This window comes from Scleropages formosus, chromosome 15, assembly GCF_900964775.1.
Source record: "Scleropages formosus chromosome 15, fSclFor1.1, whole genome shotgun sequence".
NCBI lineage: Eukaryota > Metazoa > Chordata > Actinopteri > Osteoglossiformes > Osteoglossidae > Scleropages > Scleropages formosus.
Genome location: NC_041820.1, coordinates 6,513,386 through 6,536,837, shown reverse-complemented (window position 1 = coordinate 6,536,837; position 23,452 = coordinate 6,513,386). Strand labels below are relative to the sequence as shown.

The window sequence follows — 23,452 nt, the reverse complement described above, 5'->3', positions numbered from 1 at the left end:
CTAGGTGACTTACACTGCTAGATACACTACTTACCCTGGGTCACTCATCCATACATCAGTGGAACACACACACTCTCTCTCTGTCACTCACACACTACTGGTGAACCTGAACAGCATGTCTTTGGATTGTAGGAGGAAACCAGAGCACCTAGAGAAAACCCACAGAGACACAGGGAGAAGATGCAAACTCATTGTGGTTCACGCAATTCCAGTCTCATTCCATTTGGCTTCCATAATGCCCCGAAGAGCTGACATACAGCTTTTGGGGCTAAAGAAACAATGTAGAGACCATTGTGGTCAGAAAGCACTGGGGAGGAGCGAGGTGGGTTGCATGCATGCTGAATGTGCAGCTCCAGGAACTCAACAAGGCCAATTGCAAACTGGCGATAGGGTTTGCGCAGGGTTTTCATTTGCATTAGAGCCCACTCACAATGCACTTTGATCCATATGCAAAGATGTACAATAAAAGGGCTTTGTTTCTTTATTGCAAGTCTTTCATTAGTCAGTTTGTATTTGCTAACAGATGATGCTTTTGTGGTAAATGCAAGATTGTGTGTAAATCTTTTACCGTGCACTGAAAACGCCCCTTTTCTGCGCGTACCATTGTTTCTGTTGAATTTTGCTTTGTGGTTCTCTCTCAAACTGGTCAAGAAGGAAGTTATTTAAGTGTGAAAGATGTGTGATGGTGGGAGGGCACGGGGCACAGTGGCGGAGCGCGTTTGGCTGGGACCCGCTCTCTGGTGGACCTGGGGTTCGAGTCCTGCTTAGGGTGCCTTGTGGTGGACTGGTGTCCCATCCTGGATGTGTCCCCTCCCCCCATGTCCTGTGTTGCCGGTTTAGGCTCCGACTCGCTGCGAGCCCACTCGGGCAGCAGCTTTGGCGTATATGTGTTTGTGTGTGCGCACGCGTGTGAGATGTGCGATGATAGAACTTTGAGGTTTTGAATTAGGGCTGTCGTAGCTTTTTCTTTCAGAGGCCTTCAGAGAGTACCATATTAGGAAAAGTTGGGTTGAGACGTGTTGGTCTACTTTTATCACTCTTGTTTTTTACACTAAGCAGCCCCTTAATTGCCTGAATGGCTTTCAGTTTCACGGTTGGCTTTTGTGTAGTGCACTGTGGTTAGGACCTTGCTTTGAGTCACTGCTCCTGCTGTAGTACCCTTGATCAAGGTACTTTCTTTGAATTGCTGCAGTTGGACAAATGGGTAAATCTTAAGTGCAGATGCTTCTCGATGGTTGGACTTAGGATTTTTTGACTTTACGATTCAGTAAAAACCGTTCTTGGAATTTTGAATTTTTTTTTTCCCTCCCTCTTCATGGGCCAACAATATGTAGAGCAATATTCTCTCGTGATGCTGGGCAGCGGCAGCGATCTGCATCTCCCAGTCTGTCAGGCAGAGATGTGTATTAAATATATTTCCGATTTACGATATTTTTCACTTACAATGGGTTCTGTGAAAAGTAACCCCATCGTAAGTCGGGGACCACCTGTATATTACAATACAAACCTAATACTAACTTCACTTGGACAATTTTCATTTAAAAGTGTCGGCTAAATAATGATTTAGAAACGTTTCCAAAATTCATCTAGGGATATTTATGTGATTGGTTTGGGGAGCACTAAATGGCTGAAAGTACTTGCTTTTGACCTCTTATGATAAAGATTGATAATGATATTAGAGACATGGTCACAAGAGCAGTATAGCAAAGGTTGTGAGGTGGAATTAGACTTAATTTTACCAGCAGCTGTGATACCAAGTGAGGTAGAAAAACTGGGCTGAGATTTAGGATCACTCTTAATATGACTAAAGGAAATATACCGTTTTTACAAGTGTCTTCTATGTTTGACGTATATAGACATTCTGTGTTGAACTCTGATCTCCTGTTAACCTTGGAGTTGCCTTCATCACAACTGTGTTAAGAGAGTCCTTTTCATATCATTTGGGTTTGGGGCATTTTGTTCTGCCAGGACAATGACAGCCCACGAAAAACATGCTGCCCTTGCCGATTTATTTATTTATTTGAAGGCTCTGAAGTTACTTTAAATATTTAATTTGGCCTTTTTTCCCTCATGTTGTGCAAGCCTTAGTGGGAAAAGCCATTCTCGTGCAGAGACTGACATCAGTGTTTTTAATTCATGCAAATTTGCTTATTTACAAATTATTATTATTAGTTTTTTTATTATTATTATTTTTAAATCAGATAACACTGTAATTATTCAGATTGGGGGGATGTGTTGCTTTGTGACATTCTGGGGTGGAAGCAGTTGTGAATTGTCATCTATGTTTTCATCAAATCCAAGACTAATAACTACTGTCACCTCAGTCACTTGGGTGACCTTGGGAGCAAATCTCTACAAGTGGGTAAAGTCAATCATGTCAATTTCAGCATCACACCAGTATTGCTAAATAAATATAATTTTTTCAGTTTCCCCTGCCCGTTTTACCAAATATCTAACCAAAGACACAAACCCTGAGAAATATTTAGCTCTGTTACAGCATCAGGTGTGAGGAAAAAATTTAGACTTAAATTAAATAATTTAAAAGAAATACTGCAAATAAATAAATAATGCAAAGGCTTAGAAAGCAGGACAACGTGAGCACGAGGCACCTATTGCACCCTGCTCCAATGCCTGATGGATTTCTGCACCTGATTTTAATTCATTTATTATTTTTGTCCCGTTCTTAAACACCTGAGAGGTGCAAAGCTGTTTCGCATCCTCGATAAACCATCCCGTATCGGGGGACGACAGAAGTTGTCAGCTGCTCGACGCAGCTGAGGTCCCCAGGCCTATAAAGATAACGGCCCAAAATAAACCGCTTTCCGTCCTTCCGCACTCATTATTTGGGTCATCCAGTAAGAACAGTATACGTTTGCTGCCCATTTTATGCTTTTCGCTTTCAAATGTGACACAGACAGGTCATATAAACCTCCTGTGTTACTACGGAGAGGTGATTATGTCCAATCTGGTGAAATATTAGAATCCTGTAGAAATATACTAAAAGCAGTAGCTGCTAAACTGAATTAAAGCTGCTTGTGTGAAAACCAAGCAACGTTTCGTCAGCCCTGAGTATTGATTTTTAAACCCCCCCCCCCAATTCCTTCATCAAATTAAAATCGCAAATTAGTGAAGGAAGAGAAATCTGACTCAAAATTCGCTCGGTGCTTGGCCCATTTTCGTTTGGGCTGGTGCTGCTTTTTACACATTTTATTGCTAATTCATATGGATGTTGGCTATATTTCTCTCATCTAGGCCCAGATACAGCCAGCACCCTGATACGTGACATTGCTTCAATGGAAAGAGGATGTTAACGAGCCTTTATTTTAGGGAGAACGTCAAAACGGGACTGTTGAAGAGGAGGTGCGGTACATCCTACCCCGCCGATAATGGCAGGAAGAAGCCGTCGCTCATGCTTCATCGCCCCCATGGGCCCCGAGGGCTTTGCTGCAGTCGTAAGCATATGGTCAAAGCATAGTTCACTGGGTCAAAAATAGGATCTGACTCCAGAGCAGCTCAGTGGATTTGACTGTACGGTGGTCACATCTGCTCCTTTGGCAGGACATCGCTTTGACTGGCTTTACTGTGCCTGCATGAATGAGAAAGGTCATTCTCCATCCAGTTATATCCAACTTTGAAACGGTCGGAGGCAGAACTTGGTACGTTTCTTTTCCACTTCTGCCACCGATACCCGCGATGCTTCCTTTTTATATGAATGTATGAATGACCTCTTTCCGATAAATTCGACACTCCAAATTTCCCACAGTATGTGCCTGTCTGTGTCGATGTATCTTTACATTGCATTACTGTGCAGATGGGCGAAGTATTGTAGGGAGTTTACCATAGTATTTGTAGCATTGTCACCTTGGATAAATGTAAAATAATTTTGGTGATAAGTATATATTTTTTTTGTTTTGTTTTCATTTTTAAGATGGGGGTTTTGGAACGCAGTGTGTTTTCTTCACGTCAAGTACACATAGTGTATGAAAATAAGTAACTTGGTTTAAAAGCTGTAGAAGATCTGTGTTTGGAGTAATTTTCAAATTAAATTTAAAATTCAATCTGTGACCAATACAGCGTCGTCATTAAAGAGCTTTCGTTATACTCCCGATTTACATTTATACATGCATTTATAAATTACGTGGGAATTAGTGTTTTGATGCTGTAATTCACAGAGCCATTAATTGCGTTGATTCATTCAGCAGATGCTTTTCTCCGAAGCGACATACATCTCCCAGAAATGCGAAGAGCGCGTCGCGGTTTTTAAAGAAGCTGAAATGACGGCGGGGGGATGTCGAGCGAAAGGACCTGAGGCTGGCTCGTCCCTAACATTGCCTCGCTTTGTTTACGGTTAATTGAGACCGGTCACGACGCGCGTCGCCGGGCGCTCCGGATCCTGTAATCACCGCGGCCGTTGCCAGGAAAAATAACTGAGCGACTCGGTCAGGCTTCTGTGTGACATGTGTGAATATGAATGCTTCTCTCTTGTTTGTACCCGGTGGCCGAACAAGGGTACAGTGTGCGAGGAACAAGAGAGAGCTTTGTCCCGCTTGCTGGAGGACAAGGGGACCCTGTGCAGGATTCCGCTGTAACAGCCTAACCGGGAGCTCGCCGCTGTCTGGTCTGGTCATCCTGTGCCCTGCGCTGCCCACCTAATAAGCTGTGGGTTTACTCTTATTTGTCATTTTGATTGGTTGCCTTTTTGAAGAAAGGTACCTTCAGGCTTGAGCGTTGGACTTTGTGTAGTCGTCTCCTCAAATTAAGCTGAGTATTCTGGACAATGGTTGTGCCTTTTGGGGGTGGGTGGGGGGGCTTGTTTCATGATTGACCAAATACCCCCCCCCCCCCCCCAGTTTCTGAGTGGAACACAAATGTTTTTGTGTTATGGTGCCACGGCAGAGCCCAGCAAGGAACTCAAAGTGCCTGGGTGGTGTGAGAGGACGTGGGTTCGATCCCTACTCGGTCTGTGTGGCGTTTGCATGTTCTCCCTTTGTCTGTGTGGGTTACCTCCAGGTGCTCTGGTTTCCTCCCACAGTCCAAAGACACGCTGTTCGGGTTCCCCCATAGTGCGTGAGTGACAGAGTGTGTGTTCCACTGATGTATGGATGAGTGACCCAGTGTAAGTAGTGTATCTAGCAGTGTAAGTCACCTTGGTAAATAAGATGTGTGGGCTGATGACACTACACAGAGTTCATTGGAAGTTGCTTTGGAGAAAAGCGTCTGCTAAATAAATAAATGTCAAATGTCACTTATCATTGTGTCTTTACAAAATTTCAAATATTGTCACTGGTCTCACTGCAAACAGTTCACCTCCAGGGTGTAGTAATATACTACATTGTGATACACAGTGTGGTATGGTGGTCAGTAAAAGTCCCGTGACCTGAGATTACAAGAATCTTATAGATCATGAGTGCCCATCTGCTTCTTAAAATGATGTAACAAAATATTTGCCTTGATGTTTCTTTTTAATTTAATTTCCTTTGCAGTAGATTATAAAGATCAATAGTCTCCAATAGCTTGATGAAGCCAGATAACGTTTGGGATGTATTATTATTACTATATTCAGTAACAGTTATTATATTAAACCTCTTCAGTGCAGTTTTACGGCCTTAAAGAAAAGCACAAAAAAATCTTTTTACAGCAGTCCACACTGTGGTACATTAATGGAAACAACAAAATTGTGCAAAAATACAAATATGAAAAAATGAATTCTTATTAATGGTTTGCGAGTGATTTGCAGATATTGCCTTACAGCTCATAATGTCCAGGAAAACGTCCAGGCTCTCCAGGTCGGCTGTATGGAAACTTCTCTCTCTCCTTTTGCTCTGTCATTCGTTTGAAGCATGGCTCTCCTCTGAGAGCCAAATGTGTTTGTTCGTCGTCTTTGTTGCTCGGTGTCAGGTTCGAGTCGTGCAGCACGCTGCACCAAAAGAAGTGTAGGAGCCGCAGCTGTGTTGCTGAACTTACCCTCTTTCAGGTCGCTGCTTTCGTCTTCGAAAGCTGAAGCGTCAAGATCTCTTTGTTTTTGAGAAACGGGATCACCTTGGAGAGCTCTAGAAAACCTCTCAATCCCTTGGCCCTTTTGCAAAATGACGTGGAAGCTGTGGTCCTGGGGACTTCTGAGGACCGGTCGTCCAAAACGGACGAGTGTTCTGACAACGTTAACCTAGATAGGTTATAAATAGTGCTTATATAATAATTTGCTATAACGTTATGCAATTATGGTGAAAGCTGCAATGTCAGCCCGCTTTAGGTGTCCTGTTACCTGTATGGCCTCTTCCCCCTTTGTTTTAGCACCTCAGAGGTGGAATTGAAAGATGGCAATGTTGGCTTTTTATTTTTCTTTCTTTTTTTCTTTCCCCTGCCTCTGTCGAACATTGTAGCCATTCTGGAGATTTTTGGAGGGAAATCATGGAAAAATTCCCATGCAATGTGACAGGAGCGGCGATCTGGGTGGAGTTGAAGAGGTCTGTAGGGTTCCTCTGTCCTTCCGAGCCATTGTCTTCATTTTCCATTAGAACGACTCGCATCTGCAGTACAGTTAGTCGAACGCAACTTTTGTGGTAACGTTCAGCAGTAGCTCCAGTAAATATTACCCAGCTGCATGAATGGGCAAGTAATTGTAAGTCCCTTGACATTGTGAGAATCAACCAAATGAATAAAGTTAGATGTTTTGACTCAAACTCTTGAAAATGAGCCAGACGTTTTAATGTTAATTGCAGTTTAGGTTCATTTGCACGTACATTTAGTTATAAGGCAAAGCTGATTTTGGAACGAAAAGCCGGTCACGAAGACAACATGAACAACCCGGCCGTTCGAAATTTCCATTGTCGATTTCCTGCCAAGCCATAATGGATCATCCTCTGAATAATGCAGTAACTTACACACATCCCTTTACCAAATTAACTTCTTGTCAAGTTTCCCAAGTGCAACCTTGGCACTTGGTGTACTTGAGCTATCAGTCTCTCTCTGTCTCTCTCTCACACACACACACACACACAAAAGAAATGGAAGATGATGGTGATGGTCCCACTCGCTCACAACGCCTTGCCTCACTGGGCCTTTCCGGAGAATTCGAGCGTGTGTCGCAACCATTAACGCTCTCGGCGAGACTCAAATCTCCTCATGCTGGTGAACCTGTCAACCCATTCTCGCCTCAATGTTTTCACTCCATCGCCCTTTTTTCTTCCCCAGACTCGGCCACTGACTCCGGAGATCTACGCCGTACACGCGCTAATGATGGAGAATTAGTTTATTTGTCAGAGGACTGGTCGGCGTGGCCGAAGGATAACGTTGTGGCGTGGTTGCGGTAAACGGGAGCTCTCGTTTCTGTTTTCCAAACGTTGGCCACTCGAGTGGGCCAAGCTACAACGGCACTTGTTCTAGCCCACTTTAGGCGAGCGTAGTTTGTTAAACCAGCAGTCTAATGATACTGTGGTCCAGCACCCTGACGCTCCCCCCACCACCCTCAAATGGCTCCACTGGAAATGTTTACTGTCTAAATGTCTTCGCAGCAAATGTCTATTTCAGCAGTTCTGGGTTCTTCCACGGATTTGAGGGGAGGTGTTTCTCGGGCCCCGCCAAGAAGGCTCCCCACTGGCACAGTTGTCCGTTGCCTAGCAGCGTTGGTCGAGAATTGTCAGAGGTACCATTGCTGTGGAGCACTTCTTCTAAACGCTTCACCCTGAAGTTACACCGCCATCTCTCTCCTCAAACGTGCGGAATATCACTGTTCAAGGCCCTTGTGTGTAAAGTGGAAATGGCACAGGGGGAAAGTGGCACATGGTCTTGATGGCACTGCAAGGTGGATCATGCATCGTGATCTGAAAACGAATCAATTGTGCTTTGAGATGGAGCTTTTTCTTTTTCAAACCACGTGAACCGCGAGGAGGGAAGGATGAGCAAGCATAGATCATGAAGGAAAGGCAACTCTGTCCCTCTCCGAACTAATCGCTCACTTGCCGAGCAACCAGGAGAAGGTTCGTCTCCGCTGCGGCGGATTTGTTACTCAACCGTAGTGCGTCATGGGAGGATCTGGGAATTCGGCGCAGACGGGGCTACTTTCGAACACGACTTGCCTCAGTTTTGCAACAAGGGCTGATTTACTTGGGCAAATTTATCACATTACCTCACATTAATTTAATTTTAGGAAAGAATTCCTTGAATCTGAGACACTTGGTTAAAAAAAATTAAATAAAATACCAGCGTAACTGTATGCATGTGTTTTGAATAAAGTAAGAGTCACGCCTACTGGTCCACAATCCGGTGACAGTTTAAAATAGATTTTATGTGCATCTTTACCTGAAAAGTGTGTAGTCGCCATAAATGCCTCTTGTTTTGTCTTTATTAATCATTTCTTAGGTTTGCCAGTAAAGTCCTCTTTTTGTGGAAGTGTTGATCTTTGTAGTTGTCTTGCATTAACCACTTTTATATTACACTTGTAATTGTCAATGTAGTGTCTTTGCTATTGAACACTTGTTTATTTTGGTATGCATTTAAAAAAAATATATAGAAACTTACATTTGCAATTAAAGAAGTGTTTCAGGCCAATGATGACATGATTTTTGCAACGACTCTCCGTTCACTGAGCATACCCAGATGTACCAGTCAGACCACATGACAACACATAGTAACCCTATGGTGTTACATCATTTTTATTTTTTTTTTCCTCCCCACCAGGGCTTCAGCGAGCGCCATGACTACGGCCAGGTACCGACCCACCTGGGACTTGGCCCTGGACCCACTGGTGTCCTGCAAACTGTGCCTTGGGGAGTTTCCCCTCGAGCAGATGACCACCATCTCCCAGTGCCAATGTGTCTTCTGCACGCTGGTGAGTATGACCAGGTCAGTCTGTCCGAGGAGCCAAACTCGTCCAGAGTGGCGGTCAGTCTGTTCCAGGCCCTTCCAAGATTTTTTTTTTTAAATTATTTTTATTTTTTTATTATTATTTAAAATCTTAAATTATACACACAGGTGACATTGAGTAACACTGTCATGCCCACTAAGAGCAATAGCAAAAATAGCTCTATATACTAGTAAACTATGACAGTTGATAGCGTAGTGGTTAGTGTTGCTGCCTTTAAACCTAAAGGTTGCAGGTTCAATTCCCACTGCCAGTTGTAGTACCCTTGAGCAATGTACTTACCCTAGAAAATGCTCCCTGAAAATCACTCAGCTGTATAAATGGGTAAATGATTGTAAACTTGTAATTGTAATAATTGTAACCTTGACACTGTAAGTCGCTGTGGAAAAAAGTGTCAGCTAAATGAATGGTAAATGACTATCAATTACCCTTATTGTACACAAAGCACAGAAGGCCAAAGCTGCGTGATGCAACATCAAGAGAAGAAACCAGAGTAGGACAGTGAAGTCTGTTTGAAATTTTGTCAGCGAACCGCAGGACAGTTTCCTTTCACGTTGCACATTTCTTGTTCACTGCTGCAGCCCGAAAACCACAGCAACCACGCCGCTTTTACAGTAACAGCTATTGCATCCCCAGAATGCAGCTTGTTCCACTGTCTGACAGTCTATAACATCTAAGCTGAGTGAAGACGGAACATTTTCAACTTCATTAGGCAAAGCCTGCGCAGCCATATTGTCGTGAACTATAGTGCGTGTTTATGTATTCTTAGTTCGACATTTTCATTATACTCACAAGAAGAACGTGAAATGTTAGTGGGAAAAAAAACTAAATGTATTTTACTTTTTCTCGACCACTAGAGCAAGTATAACAATCAATAACCTGGCTATTAAGCTGAGGGTTATTTAATGTTTTTTTTTTTTATTATTATTTTTTTAAATAACTATATAAACCTGTTGAAGTAAACATATTATTATTAAACATATTAAACATATTACTGAATATTAGTTTTGCCGTGAAGCCTTATTTTGAACATTAATTGAAAACGCCAACTTAGATTTTCCAGTAAAAAGAAATTGCTTAGGGAAAAAGGTAGTGACGTTGGTATTACTGTGATTTGGCATGGAAATTTAAATGCCGTTTGTGTAAGTGGGAGACTTTCTCAGTATTCACTGCAAAGCGGAGGAAGTCGACTGGCAGTGACTTTACTACAGCTGTTCTGAATTTTCCCCCATGGTGGGAAATGAAAGTGCTTTTTTTTCCATTTCCTGTAGTGCCTGAAGCAGTACGTGGAGCTCCTGATCAAGGAGGGCCTCGAAACGGCCATTAGCTGCCCGGACTCGGCTTGCCCTAAACGGGGACATCTGCAAGAAAATGAGGTAGTGCAGCATATACCTGTGTCACGATCTCTTTCATGACTTGTTACCAAATTTCTTGTATTTTTCTCCCAGTGTCTCACAGTTGCACACGTGATGTGTGAAGTCTGCATGGGTTTCTTCTGGGTGCTCTGGTGTCCCCCCATAGTCCAAAGACATGTACTTCAAGTGAATTGCCCTTAGTGTATGAATGGCTGAGCGTGTCTGTGTGAGTCTGGCTACCTTGCGATGGACTGGTGTCCCATCCAGGGTGTACCCCGCCCCTCCCCTTTACTTCCAGGATAGGCTCCGAAACACTATCATCCTGCTCAGGACAAAAGCAGTTATTGAAATTGGATGGATTTACACATTTCTTATGTATCCTTCTCCAAAGTGACATGCAGTTGACAGTAGATAAAACTGCCTTCCACAGCAGCTTTAGATAAAGAACCACACTTACTAAAGCACAGCTTGTTTGTTTAATAACCACCATTTTGCTGGTACACATCACTCAAGTTAGTTGCCTATAGAAGTAATATTCAGATTGAAGGCTTATAGATAAAGAATAACGTTAATTCATGTAACTTTTAGAAGGTCAGTTCATAAACGTGTCTGAAATAGATGAGATTTGTAACTCATTTTGATTAGAAGGAAAGGATTCAGCAGCTCTGAAGAACAGAGGGAGGTTATTCCACCATCTCTGGGCCAAGACTGAGGACGAGCGGAGAAAAGGCAAATGTCCTGTTGCAAGTGAAAGCATTTGCTAAATTTAGGAGTTATGAAGCAATATAAATTTAAGAGGTCAAAGAGACTGTAGGAAAAGAGTTAATTTGGATGGCAAACGGTCTGAAACTGACAGTGATTAGCGACAATGGAAGGAAGCAGCCGAGTTTGTCGAGGGACTGCCTGGAGATTACCATTTATTAACGTCAACAATGTCAGGTAGCTCGCATTTCTTTTCCAGTGCTTTTTATTGGGATTCCTGAATTTCTGCTCTCGCACCCTTTTCACCATGAGTCACGGAAGGAAACGTGGCTGCTATTCTGAGGTTTTTTTTTTTTTTTTCTTCCTGAGCTATTCTGAGTTTTTCAATGATGCACAAGGTCGATTCTGAAATTTCTCAGCGTTTGAGTCGTGAGAATGACAAGGAAGTGCTGTAGCTTGTGAGCTTGAAATGAGTTTCGAGGCATTTGGTAAATCTCTACCTGGGCAGAACTGGGTAGGTCTTCCAGAATCATCTCTTGGCACCACCCTAGTAAATACAACATATGTAATTCATATTAACTAATAGGATTTAGTTAAATTAAACACCGGTTAGGGATGTTGAGGCCTTTTGATTAAAATGTCGTTACCATGAGGTCTTAAACTAGTTGTTGAGTAAAAGTTGACGTGAATGATCTGCAGGAGAGCCTTCAGACTTGACCCTGTTCGTTGGAAGTTTATCTCTAAAACAGACTGATGTCCAATAACGCTTCCCTCTAGATAAGATCAGTATACTGAAGAAGTCTTTATCACAACCTCATTCTACTGTACCCATACTGATCTGCTTCATTAACACGATACACCCATTCAAGGGGGTGTGACTCAATGCTGGGACCCTCACCATGCGTTACCCATCATGATGCACCAAGTACTGGGCTTATGTGCTCGGTGCTCTACTTTTTCATGGCTTCTTGGTGGGGTTGAACCCAGGACAGCATGGCTCCAGTGTTTGGCAGTTCATCAGGGTGGCGTGAAACCAACTATTCAGCCCAAATCTGTCCTAGATCTAGTATACAGGCTTCGCAATTGTTCTTTAAACTGCCGACTCTACATTTACCCTGAACATTTTATCTCGTGCATCCTGACTGAATGCGTATATTCAGGGAATATGACCAGCCAGGCATTCAAGCCATGTTTCTTTGTGGATGCATTCACATTGCTTCATCCTCTCACTCGAGTTCTTTATCGCGGACGAGTTTGACGCCTCTCTCTGCTGCTTTCTCCAGATCGAGTGCATGGTGGCGGCCGAGATAATGCAGCGATACAGGAAGCTGCAGTTTGAAAGGGGTAAGTGGGCAGAAGCTTCAAAGACGGTCATCAGCACGAGCAAGAGGCCTGCGAACGAATGACACGGGTCATAAGACAGGGACAGTGAAGGGGGCTTTAGTTTGCACATCCGAAAGCTTGAACCCTCACGTTTCCCCCCCCCTTTTGAAATAACATGAATAATTTCTTAAAATGCCTTCAGTCCCACTGCGTGGCTAAAAAGATGATTCATGGCCACAAAGCAGTGTGGTGCTGCTAATCTAACTCATGAGACTGCACAAATACAAAACTCCATAAAAATGCATAATTTCTTTATCACAGTTATTACCAGTCATTGGGAAAATGCCTTATTTTGACATTCCAGAAACCATATTGTCATCAAAAATGACAGCTTGATAAATTCAGTTATCAAGAAGGTGGGTGAATAACTTTCATAGTAACGATTAGTCCCATATATGGTCGACACTTCTGCTTAGTTACCGTTTACGGCGAGCGCGTGACAAGCAAGCCACGGACTGCCTTATTGTACCGATGACTATCTTTGGCATCGTCATGACACCGTCACGGAGAATCACCGTGGAGACGAGGTAATTGGCAACTTGTGTGGAAACGGATCAGAATGAATTCCCACCTGGAACCGCGTCTGTTGCTATGACGCCCACCCTGCCAGCAGTTTGGATGGTAATAAGGGCAGTCATGCATGTGTCTCTCACTATGAATATTTTATAATATATTGAGTCTTCAACCTTTCTCACCCTGGCATCTTTTTTCTTATATCTGTGAAAACACTTTGTTATGATCATGCTATATTCTTATCCTTCCATTAACTGCAAGTTTCACGTGTTTTGTGAATGAAAAACATTGTCCTTGAGCTTCCTGAAACCTGTTGACACTATTGCTGTAAATAACCATTAGTGTTGAGCACTAGAGTCCTGTACAGGTGTACTGTTCGCTAGCTTGCAGCGTAAATGTTGTAAAAGTATATAAACAAAATCATTCACTCTGGATTCGATGGGTTACTTGTTCTTTGACCCCACAGTACTTTGTAGATCTTAGTCAACTTGTAGTTTCATAATGCCAGCAGCTATTTGATGACATCGCTCTTCCTGCTGTGTAACCCAAGAGAAGGCCCATTGGAAGGACTAATGGCCACATTTGCTTCTAAATAAATAAACAGTGCAAATAATCTCAAGAACGTGATTTAGAGAAGAGACACCCATCTGGGGTGCAGAGCAGCCTGTTTGAATGACAGCTGAAGTCCAAACAAATCCTGCGGTCTGTCATGTTGGTTCTGGGGAAAGGGGAAGGGTGCTTGTGGCTGGATGTCAAAAGACTTTCCAGGGAAGAACACAAGGCCAGATTGGCTGTGCAGATTGGCCCGGTGAGAGTGGGTCCTGTTCCTCCCTCCGAGCACCGTCAGAATATACGCCCTTAACAGTGACCTTCCATTTTTAGTAGCATGAGTGAATCGTGTTGGCATGGGGGGGAGTGTCATCCCAACCATCCAACCAACCAACACCCGTCCTTCCCTATTGTCTCTCAGAGGTGCTGCTGGACCCGTGCCGGACCTGGTGCCCATCTTCGTCCTGCCAGGCCGTGTGCCAGCTGGGAGAGACTGAAGCAGCAGCCCAGCGCCCCCAGCTGGTCTCGTGTGCCGTCTGCGGCCTGCAGTTCTGTTCTGCCTGCAAGGCTGCCTGGCACCCAGACAAGCCATGCCCAGAGCGACTACCCCTCGCTGCCTTCCTGCCCAGGGAGACAAGGTGCAGTCAGCAATCTCTTAACAGCAGTACTTCTCCACCTCTTTCAAATAAAATATTTGTTCTTATTATTATTATTATCATCATTTGGGGGGAAGGTGCAGTGGTGCAGCAGGTTTGGCCGGGTCCTGCTCTCTGGTGGGTCTGGGGTTCGAGTCCTGCTTGGGGTGCCTTGTGACGGACTGGAGTCCCATTCGGGTTGTGTCCCCTCCCCCTCCAGCCTTACGCCATGTGTTGCCAGGTTAGGCTCCGGTTTGCCGCGACCTCGCTTGGAATAAGCAGTTTCGGACTGTGTGTGTGATTATCATTTCATTACTCTTTCCCAGTTATCCAAACTGAAAGTCTACCTTCAAGTGTATGGTGATGCCCCCCATATAGAGGAGAGCTACTCCTTTGTGACTTATGAGTGGTATGTAGACTGTGTTCATGATTACAAAACATCAAGATGTATCACGGGTGAGGACTTGCTTTTGGGGAGGGGAAAAAAAAAAGGACAAAAATGTGACATAAACGAGGCAAGACCTAAAGACTGCATGCTGTCATCCGTAGCACTGCCAGAAAAGACATTGCGCAAAACCACAGGGGAACACGGATTGCAACAGTACAAGCGTTGACGGTTTGCACAACAAACATTGCCAACAACAGTGCAAGACAAACCCTCCAGTAATTTCAGTCTACAGTATAACCAATAACCCGAAAAACGTGAACCCAAAGCACCAACAACTAACAAACATCTGTAAGGCGACAAGGAGTGAAGCAGCAAAGGATGATGGGAAGGGCCCCTTCGTACACGGCCACTGTGTGATATTGCACAAAATAGAGGTTATGTTACAGCAACACTGAGATCTGTGGGAACTTTCCCGAATTCACCAGAATGCCTTTTTTTCCCCCCTTCCTCCCTGGTTTGTTCACTGTTGCCAGCTGAGCAGTTCCTGTTGAAACCCATCACTAAGCGGCTGGCGTTTCCGTCTCTCTTTTCTAAGGCTACGTATGTTCTGTGGGCCGGGAGACCAAGGCCGCGTTCGGAAAGGCAGGTTTTACTTCTGGGAAAGTGTTATTTTGAGGCGAAGAGATGGACCTCGGCACACTCCACCCCAGGGAGCTCCAGATGCAGGGACGACTTGTTCTGAAGTTGTCGCAGATGGATGTAGAACCGCTGGTACCGTGACCTAGAACTGCAGCGTGCATTAGGGGACAGTGCAGGAACCTTTTCCTGAAACTCCCGTCCTCCTTTCCCAAAATAATGCTTCTCCTCACGGCTTCCCTACAGGTGCAGCTGCAAAATGTCGAAAATGAGTCGGCCAGTGTATTTGCACGTTACGTTCTGTAAAAGACTAATAAAATAAGAAATAGTTCAATATTTTGTGTTTGAGGTATATTAAAATAAAAATTAATGTAAAATGACTGAAAAAATGTGTCTGAGCTCCAATGCTAGTTTTTTTTTTTTTTTTAACCATTCGACCCATAATTATATGGATGTGAGCTGAATAAATTAGGTCTCATACTCTCGTTCTCTTTTATGGCTTCCTGTCAGCTGGAAACATGAGAACAGGTTGCTTCCTCTCCATTAGACAACATTTTAATGAAAAGGAAATTTGAAAAAATTTTGATTAAATAGATCGGAAAAGGCTTGTATCTGCAGCTCGTTCGTTCTCAGCATGAGAATCCGGAGTGTTGAAGAAGTGCCCCTTGCTCTCAGTCGATGGGAAGTTTGTGGCGTCCGTTTGACAGCAGGTGAAAAGCAACATGTGACTCCCCACTTAGCGATTCCTTGCAGAAACATACCCCCCCCCAACAACGAGATTCTCCTACTGTTTGTGCTGAGTGACTGTGCCACTCTGAGGTCGATGTTCAATTACAGGCTGAAGGCACGACTGCCAGATCACATTTGAGTTGACTGCACTCGGCAGCTTGCCATGGGGGAGGGAAAACAATTTCAGCTCAACTTCCAACCTTCGAAACTGGAAAAAATAATGGTGATGGGAGCGGGGAGGAGAGAAAAAAGGAAAGACAAGGCTTATTACCCACAAAAGGGCGCAGGGATGGGGTTCTGTGTTCTTGCAAGGACAGAATAGTCGTGACTGGCATCATTAACAAAGGCATCTCCGCTCTTCTACTTCTGCCCGCTTGGTGGTCCCGCGCACGAAAGGTAAAGGTTCTCGGCTCTGGCTCCGTTGTGGTGGAATGATCTTCCCCCTCTCACTCAGAACTGCTGAATCTCTGTCCACATTTAAGAAGTGCCTTAAAACTCACCTTTTCCAGGCTCACTTCGCCATTGATCTCTCAAGCTCATGTAGGGTATAAATGTTCATGCACCATAACTTTATGATCATGCCCAGATCAATCCTTTACACAGCCGCTACTCCTGTATTGTACGTAAACGTTTGTGTGTCTCAAAAAAACAAAAAATTGTATGAAGGTGATGAGTATTCGTCTATTGAGTTTTATACACCTACTCGTGCAATGAACATCGATGCATAAAGTGGAAATAAACAAACACGTCTGCAACCATGTCTCTCTCTCTCCTAATGTAATGCACAAATTGTATTACTCCGAGATGTACATCGCTTTGGAGAAAAGCGTCTGCTAAATGAATAAATGTAAATGTGATGTAAAATGCATAAGGTTAGCCTTTTACGATGAAAATCCAGTCTTGGGTTTTATGGCATAGAAAACTTTTCTTGATATTAAACAGAGTTTTTCCTTCAAATTCCCACCAGCTCTTTATACAAGGCAGAGGAGGACGATGCCCCCATCAAGCGCTGCCCGAAATGTAAAGTGTACATCGAGCGAGACGAGGGCTGTGCCCAGATGATGTGCAAGAACTGCAAGCATGCCTTCTGCTGGTACTGCCTGGAGTCACTGGATGTGAGTGCATAGCGCCATCGGAACCGGCTGCTTGCCGGTACTGTGTCTAAGCGAAGTCTCGTGGCATCACTGAACACATTACTTCACCTGACATGAATGGTTCCAGTGAAACATTGAGCTGTAAATGTGCCAAGCTTGGAGGTGCAACCATTTCTGCTGTAACACCTATTTTAATTATGCAATGAATAAACCGGCACGCAGTTTATATAATAGACTTTTGTGAGTGCAATTTGGGAATAAAGTCCAACTCGCACTAACAGAACCAGTTGCTGCCTTGTATGGAAGTGACTGCTTAACAACAGAAATACACACCTTATGAAGGTAAATTAATTCTTCAGACTCTAAGGTGAATCCTCATTAATTGAAGATTTAATTACCATTAGTTTCAAAGGGATTTTTTTTGTGTTCCTGAACCCAAAAGTTGACATTAATTTGTGCTGAAATATCACCAAATCTCGTTAGAATGGACAGTTACTTAGAGTAGTCACACACACGCTGTCTGAAACCGTTTGTTCCAAGCGGGGTTGCGGTGGACCAGAGCCTAACCTGGCAACACAGGGCGCAAGGCTGGAGGGGGAGGGGACGCACCCGGGGCGGGATGCTAGTCCATCACACGGCACCCTAAGCAGGGCTCAAACCCCAGACCTGCCAGAGAGCAGGACCCGCCAAAGCCGCTGCACCACCACCCCCCCCCAATGAAAACAACGTAAATGAATTCACACTCGCCAAACAAACTGACCACATTTGGTGAGTACAAACAGGGACCACGATTACCACGATAATTAACTGCAAAGAACGCATGGTGCCACTGGTCTCTTGCCGCGAGGCTGTCAGGAGGTGCACGAAATCCAAATTCGATCCACAAAAATGCAAAAAAAAAAAAAAAACTGCCTTGTAGGCATCTCAGGGATGGTTGTGCATGAAGGGTAATGAAGCCTGTTTGATAAAGGTTTTAAAATTCCCAGGATTACTTTACCTTTTAATGCAAACCTTCTTGCATGTGTTTGTCTCTTACGAGGTGGCAGTGTGGTACACCGGTGTTAACATGGCAGTTTTGTCCTCTGTTTTGCAGGATGACTTCCTGCTTATACATTATGACAAAGGTCCTTGTCGCAACAAACTGGGCCACTCCAGGGCATCCGTCATCTGGCACAGAACACAAGTAGGTAACCTCCACCCTATCTTCCCCACCCAGTCCATATTCCAGCCTGTCCATAGCGCAGCATCTCTTCCATAAAGCGCTTACAAACAGCATTAATGTCCTCTGCCCTGAAATGTACTTCTCTGGCAGTTTCCATAGAAATATAAGCTGGTGTTGTTGGTACTATGAGCTGTTCTGAATTAGTCATCAATTACCATAAAACCAAAATGGTATTTTAGTTTTATCTGGGATAATTACTCATCAACGTGTCATTTTATTTAAAGACTATAGGTAATTAAACAGCACTGAATACATTTAAATACAGATTGCTGTGCAGTGTTTTGCCGTTGCCTTCGTTGCACCGGCATCATTCAGACAACCACATGCGGGTGACACTCGAACTGAGTCACGCAGGAGTTTGAATATTCATCAGACAGCTATTTGTGAGCAAATATGCATTTTATTTGGGAAGTGTGCTCAATTTAGTATACATAATATTGTTACAGTTCATTAATCAGGTTTTTTAATAGCGCGTGTCGGCCTCTAAACTGCAGAAGGTAAAAGTTTAGCTGAAGTGTGCCATGAATGAGAGGCCAGGGCATTGCCCCTCAGGTTGGTCTGATGGAACCTGGGCTACTTATGGGCAGAGCAGCCAGTTGGCTCACCTGCAAAGTGACTCATCCCAGGCACTGGGAAATCAGGGTGGTGCATAGCTGAACCTAAATGGCATAAACAGTAATTCACGCTTGCCACTGTCTTCCCTTGAATATTTGAGTTACCAGTGAAGATTTCCATTTGGAAATTTTCAAAGAAGATGATGCCTGCTTTCTGCCTTAGGTTTTCTTTTATTCTAATGTGTTGCCTTTTGTTCCCTCCTTTGTCTAGTTTACATTTATTTATTCAGCAGATGCGTTTGTCCAAAGCAACTTTCAATGAACTCGTGTGTAGTGTTATCAGCCCACACACCTTATTCAGCGCAGTGACTTACACTGCTAGATACACTACTTACAATGGGTCGCTCATCCATACATCAGTGGAACACACTCTCTCTGTCAGTCACACACGATGGTAGTTACAGTTCATCCCGTACCGGTATTTCCCAGGTTTGCCCATGTGCGCCGAGACTTTTCACTGCTACTGTACTTTCTCTATCATGACAGGTGTACTATATTCACAGAAGCCCATGTTGATATGCAGTCTGTCTAAACGCACTTTGCCGCAGCTGGCATACCTTAAGCTGTTTAAATTGCCTAATACTGAGTTTCTGGAATGATCACCTAAAAAAAGAATTGCGATTAGGAATTCGGTTATTTGGATAAGTCTTTATTCAGCTACTCGTGTGATGTACATGTAACAAACGATGCTTTAGAATCATGCGTTTGCATCCAAGTCTCTCTCTCTGCTAATATAATGAACACAGTATTTTCTGTGAGATGTACGTCACTCTGAAGAAAAGCGTCTGCTAAATGAATGAATTTAAGTGTAAATGACTGCATTTTACAAGTGGGTGTAATAATTTCAGTTAGTTAATAAATCTTACAACATTAGTTCCCCCCCACCCCCCACCCAAACTGCTGACTGGTACTGTGGTACTGTATATTTCAAATCTTTCCTGTCTGTTGGATTTTTATGCAACGGGAAGATGTAATGTGGAAGGGTGACCCCCCCCGGTGGTCATGTAAGATACTGCTTTAGCAATTTTGGTCTTAGGACAGACAATAATAATATGAATGTGATTATTTTAAAATAAAATCAGTACTTGGTCTGCAGCAGAAAAACGAGTCCTAAGCTTTGGTTAAAGTAGCCTGCAACTTTATTTGATCCCACATCTGTTAATTTTATTTTGTACTGCATTTCACTAAGACAAGATGTTCCCTCTTTTTGGATCCCTCCATCTCTCACCTCCAGGTGGTGGGCATCTTCGCAGGGTTCGGGCTGCTCCTGCTCGTGGCCTCTCCCTTCCTCCTCCTCGCCACGCCGTTTGTCCTCTGCTGCAAGTGCAAATGCAGCAAAGGGGACGACGACCCCTTGCCCACCTAGCCAAGAATCCCAAAAAGACGTTGAAGGAACCCGTGCCAGTTTGTGGATGGGGGGTGGGCTGCCTTCTGTTTGTCTTCTTTCCCCACCCCGTTCACTTCAGAGCAATCCATCGCCTCGTTTCTCCACGTCCCGAACTGCGGCGTGGTCGGAGAGTCCCGGGTCCAGTCCCACGGGGGGGGGGGACCAAGTGGAGGTCGGAGTCGGGCCGGCTCAGTCGACTCAGGATTGGGCACGGTGCTAGAAAATGGCATAAGACGGTGTGCGGAGAGTGTGCGCCAAGGGAGGCCGTGGGCTCGGGATCTAAGGACGTGCATGTGGACTTTCTTCATTTCTGGCGTCCGCATTGTGAGTCGCTCCGGTGGTCTGAGAGACGCTGCGTCGACTGACATCGTCTCAGACGTTTACGTTGCCGTTCTGTCTCTGCGTTTCCTGCACATCCTGTACATTTCCTGTAATCCCTGCTTCAAACCTGGCAAGAAGCGCCCTTGGAGTCACACCGGCATGCCGTATGTGTGTATAATGTCAGTGGGGGGTGGCGGGAGACCCATTTCCTGTTGCACTCATTTCCACAGATGCATGCTTTTTCTTTCCTTTATTGCATGTTGGATGTTTGCTTTTAGCTTAGTGGCAGTTTTTTTCTTTTTTTTTTAATTTATTTATCTGTGGCTGGACTTGTGAATGTATTTGGTTTTTGGTTCCAGAAGGAAGGAGCAGAAGTTTGCAGGTTCTCACCAGAAACTGTTATTGTACCTTTGAGTGGGGGGAAAAAAAATCTCTGTAAAGGAGCACAAGTGCAGATTTTTAAGAGGTCTGCTACGCAACTAAATATTTACAAAAGCTAAATTAGTAGAATGAGAGATATGGCATTCAGGCGGGAGTTACCTCTCTAACTTGCTCTGTCTGATTCTTCTCATAATGACTTCAGATACTGGAGTTTAGTGTATTCTTTTTTTTTTTTCCTTTACCTTGTTTTCTAAACTCTTTTCAGACCCTGAAACCATTGATTTTATTTTTTCAGGTAAAGCTCTCAGTGTAGCTGCCACCACCTCAGTCATGAAGGAACAGCGAGTTACTGTAAATAATCTGGTAAAATCACAAAAAAAAAAATCTGATACGTCAGTTATTAATTGTTGCTGTATCTCAAAGCTTAATTCGGCAAAAAAAAAACTTGCTTTCATCCAGTTTTCATGTTGTGTGTTTTACACACAACAGTGTGGTGCAAAACTGTGTTCATCTATGTCTTTAAAACACTGGGCCAACAGTTGAACATGAGACCGTTGGCCTGTCTCCTCCAGAATTTGGAATAAGCTACACACAGGAGTCATTTTGGGGAATAATTCTTGTCAGTGGGGTTTGTTTTTTTTTTTTTTTTTTTTTTTTTAAGGTATAGTATGACGTTTCCTGTCTATGCAAAGCCGTACGGTTATCAAAGTACCTTTTGATAGCAGCACAGTGGCACAAGTAGAGTTGCTGCCTGCAAGTTGCTTTGGGAGAAAAGCATCTACTACATAAATGTACTAATGTAACATAGTACTGAGTACCTGGCAAAGTGCAGATATGATGATTCATGTGTACTACACAGCTGGGTATGTAGTTTTAAAAAAAAAAAAGGTGTGTTCTGTATATCGGGATTTGGGCATATTTTCCATTCCATTTCCTAGATTAGGCCTGATACATAATTCTAGCAAAAATGTAGCAAATGGGATCGCTTTAGGAATTCCATATTTCATATATCATATCATATCATATCTGTTGACCCAGAGAAGAATTTCTCAAGACATTTTTAGATCATTTGTCAATGAATGAACCTTCTCCTCCGTATCACTACAAATCAGTTCTATTCATTCAGAAAGCACAGTTATATAATAATACCATAGACTTTCCCAGAGGCTCCAGCTTCCTTCCACTTCACAGAAGCCTTATGTTTTGGGTTCCTTTTCTGTAGCCTCACACACTGTGTGTGTCATTCATTGACTTTGGAATATCACTTCACATGTGCATTATACATGTTTTCTTCATTTTCATCTCCCTTTTCATCAAACCAAAAGCACAGGTATTGCTGGGCTCCCTAAAAGATTCACATTTGCAGTTAAAAGTTGTGCCAAATGCAGTGACGGGTGAAAGATGTGGAATAAATGTACGAGGCTGCGCGTGTCTTGCGTGCGTTTGCTGGATTTATAAATTTACACTGTGAGTGGGAGTGTCTGGATTTTCATTAATCCGAGTTCCTCGGTCAATCTCAAATTGTCCGTTTTTCTTTATGTATTTTTTTCCCCATGATTTACTGCTGCCATATACGTTATTACACTCGGCGTGTCTATGTATTGTGCATGCTAACTTCATAACTTTTTGTTTTTTTTTTCTTTTGTGTCCTTTAGAATCATGCAGCATTGGTGGAAAATCCTCCATTGTGGAGTGGAAAATTGTAATGTAACTTGCAAAGTCAGTTTTTTTTTCCTTTAATAATTTCAATATCTTTTTTTTCATGTAAGATATTGCTATAATAGTGTAAGAGTTGGGTTTGCTTTGTTGTAATTTCTAATAATTTTCTAAGATTAGAAATCAAGTTTGTAAATCAAGGGTTTGTAACTTGCCCTGTAAGATAGTAGCCTGGTCATTTGTCACGGAAGGTTGAGATGTAAATGAAACGTCAGTTCAAAATCACATAATTATGATGCATAAATGTTTGGGGGAAGGAAGAGAGGGGGTGCTGCCCCAAGAATGTCATCTGCAATGTGACAGTGTGTTACTTTTGGGTCTAAATATGCAGTTTTCCTTTATACTTATTTTCTGCCACCTGTTCAGCAAAACATTGCTTTGTTCTACATATTTAAAGTAATTATTCAGTTCCATTTAATTTGCTCTACATGGGAAGGAATCATCTGTAAAAGAGCACAAACAAGTGCAGGCATGTGTTGATAAACGTGTGTATTTAAACTGCAGACAGTTCTGTCGTGTACATCTTTGTTGCACTAACACTGTGAGGTTAAAATGGAGTGAATTAAAAAAAAAAAGTATTTTACTGCGTATTCTACATGGGACATTATCGGATTTGATTTTATTTAAGTGTTTGTAATTTTACGTGGTGGGGGGCGCAGTGGGTTTGACCGGGTCCTGCTCTCCGGTGGGTCTGGGGTGCCTTGCGACGTACCGGCGTCCCGTCCTGGGTCTGTCCCCTCCGCCTCCAGCCTTATGCCCCGTGTTGCCGGGTTAGGCTCCGGCTCCATGCGACCCCGTATGGAACAAGTGGCTTCAGATGGTGTGCGTGCGTGTGCGTGTATAATTTTACATGAAAATGTAAGTTTGCATTTATTCATTTAGCAGACGGTTTTCTCCAAAGCGATGTACATCTCGGCGAAAACACAGTGTGTGCATTACATTAAGAAAAAGAGACATAGTTGCAGAC

At 43.4% G+C, this 23,452-nt stretch overlaps 1 protein-coding gene across 2 annotated transcripts in view; it reads left to right on the top strand.

The window, feature by feature from the left end:
• The window catches only part of rnf144aa (ring finger protein 144aa), a 30,256-nt gene extending 7,198 nt beyond the window's left edge, over positions 1-23,058 (top strand). For both annotated transcript variants that reach the window (XM_018733915.2, XM_018733926.2), the window contains exons 2-8: positions 8,677-8,827; positions 10,132-10,236; positions 12,201-12,261; positions 13,784-14,000; positions 16,718-16,865; positions 17,938-18,027; positions 19,915-23,058. In XM_018733915.2, coding sequence (XP_018589431.1) covers positions 8,693-8,827; positions 10,132-10,236; positions 12,201-12,261; positions 13,784-14,000; positions 16,718-16,865; positions 17,938-18,027; positions 19,915-20,046 — 888 coding nt within the window. In that variant the 5' untranslated portion in view covers positions 8,677-8,692 and the 3' untranslated portion in view covers positions 20,047-23,058. The remainder of the gene's footprint in view (positions 1-8,676; positions 8,828-10,131; positions 10,237-12,200; positions 12,262-13,783; positions 14,001-16,717; positions 16,866-17,937; positions 18,028-19,914) is intronic.
• The last annotated feature ends 394 nt before the right edge of the window (positions 23,059-23,452 follow it).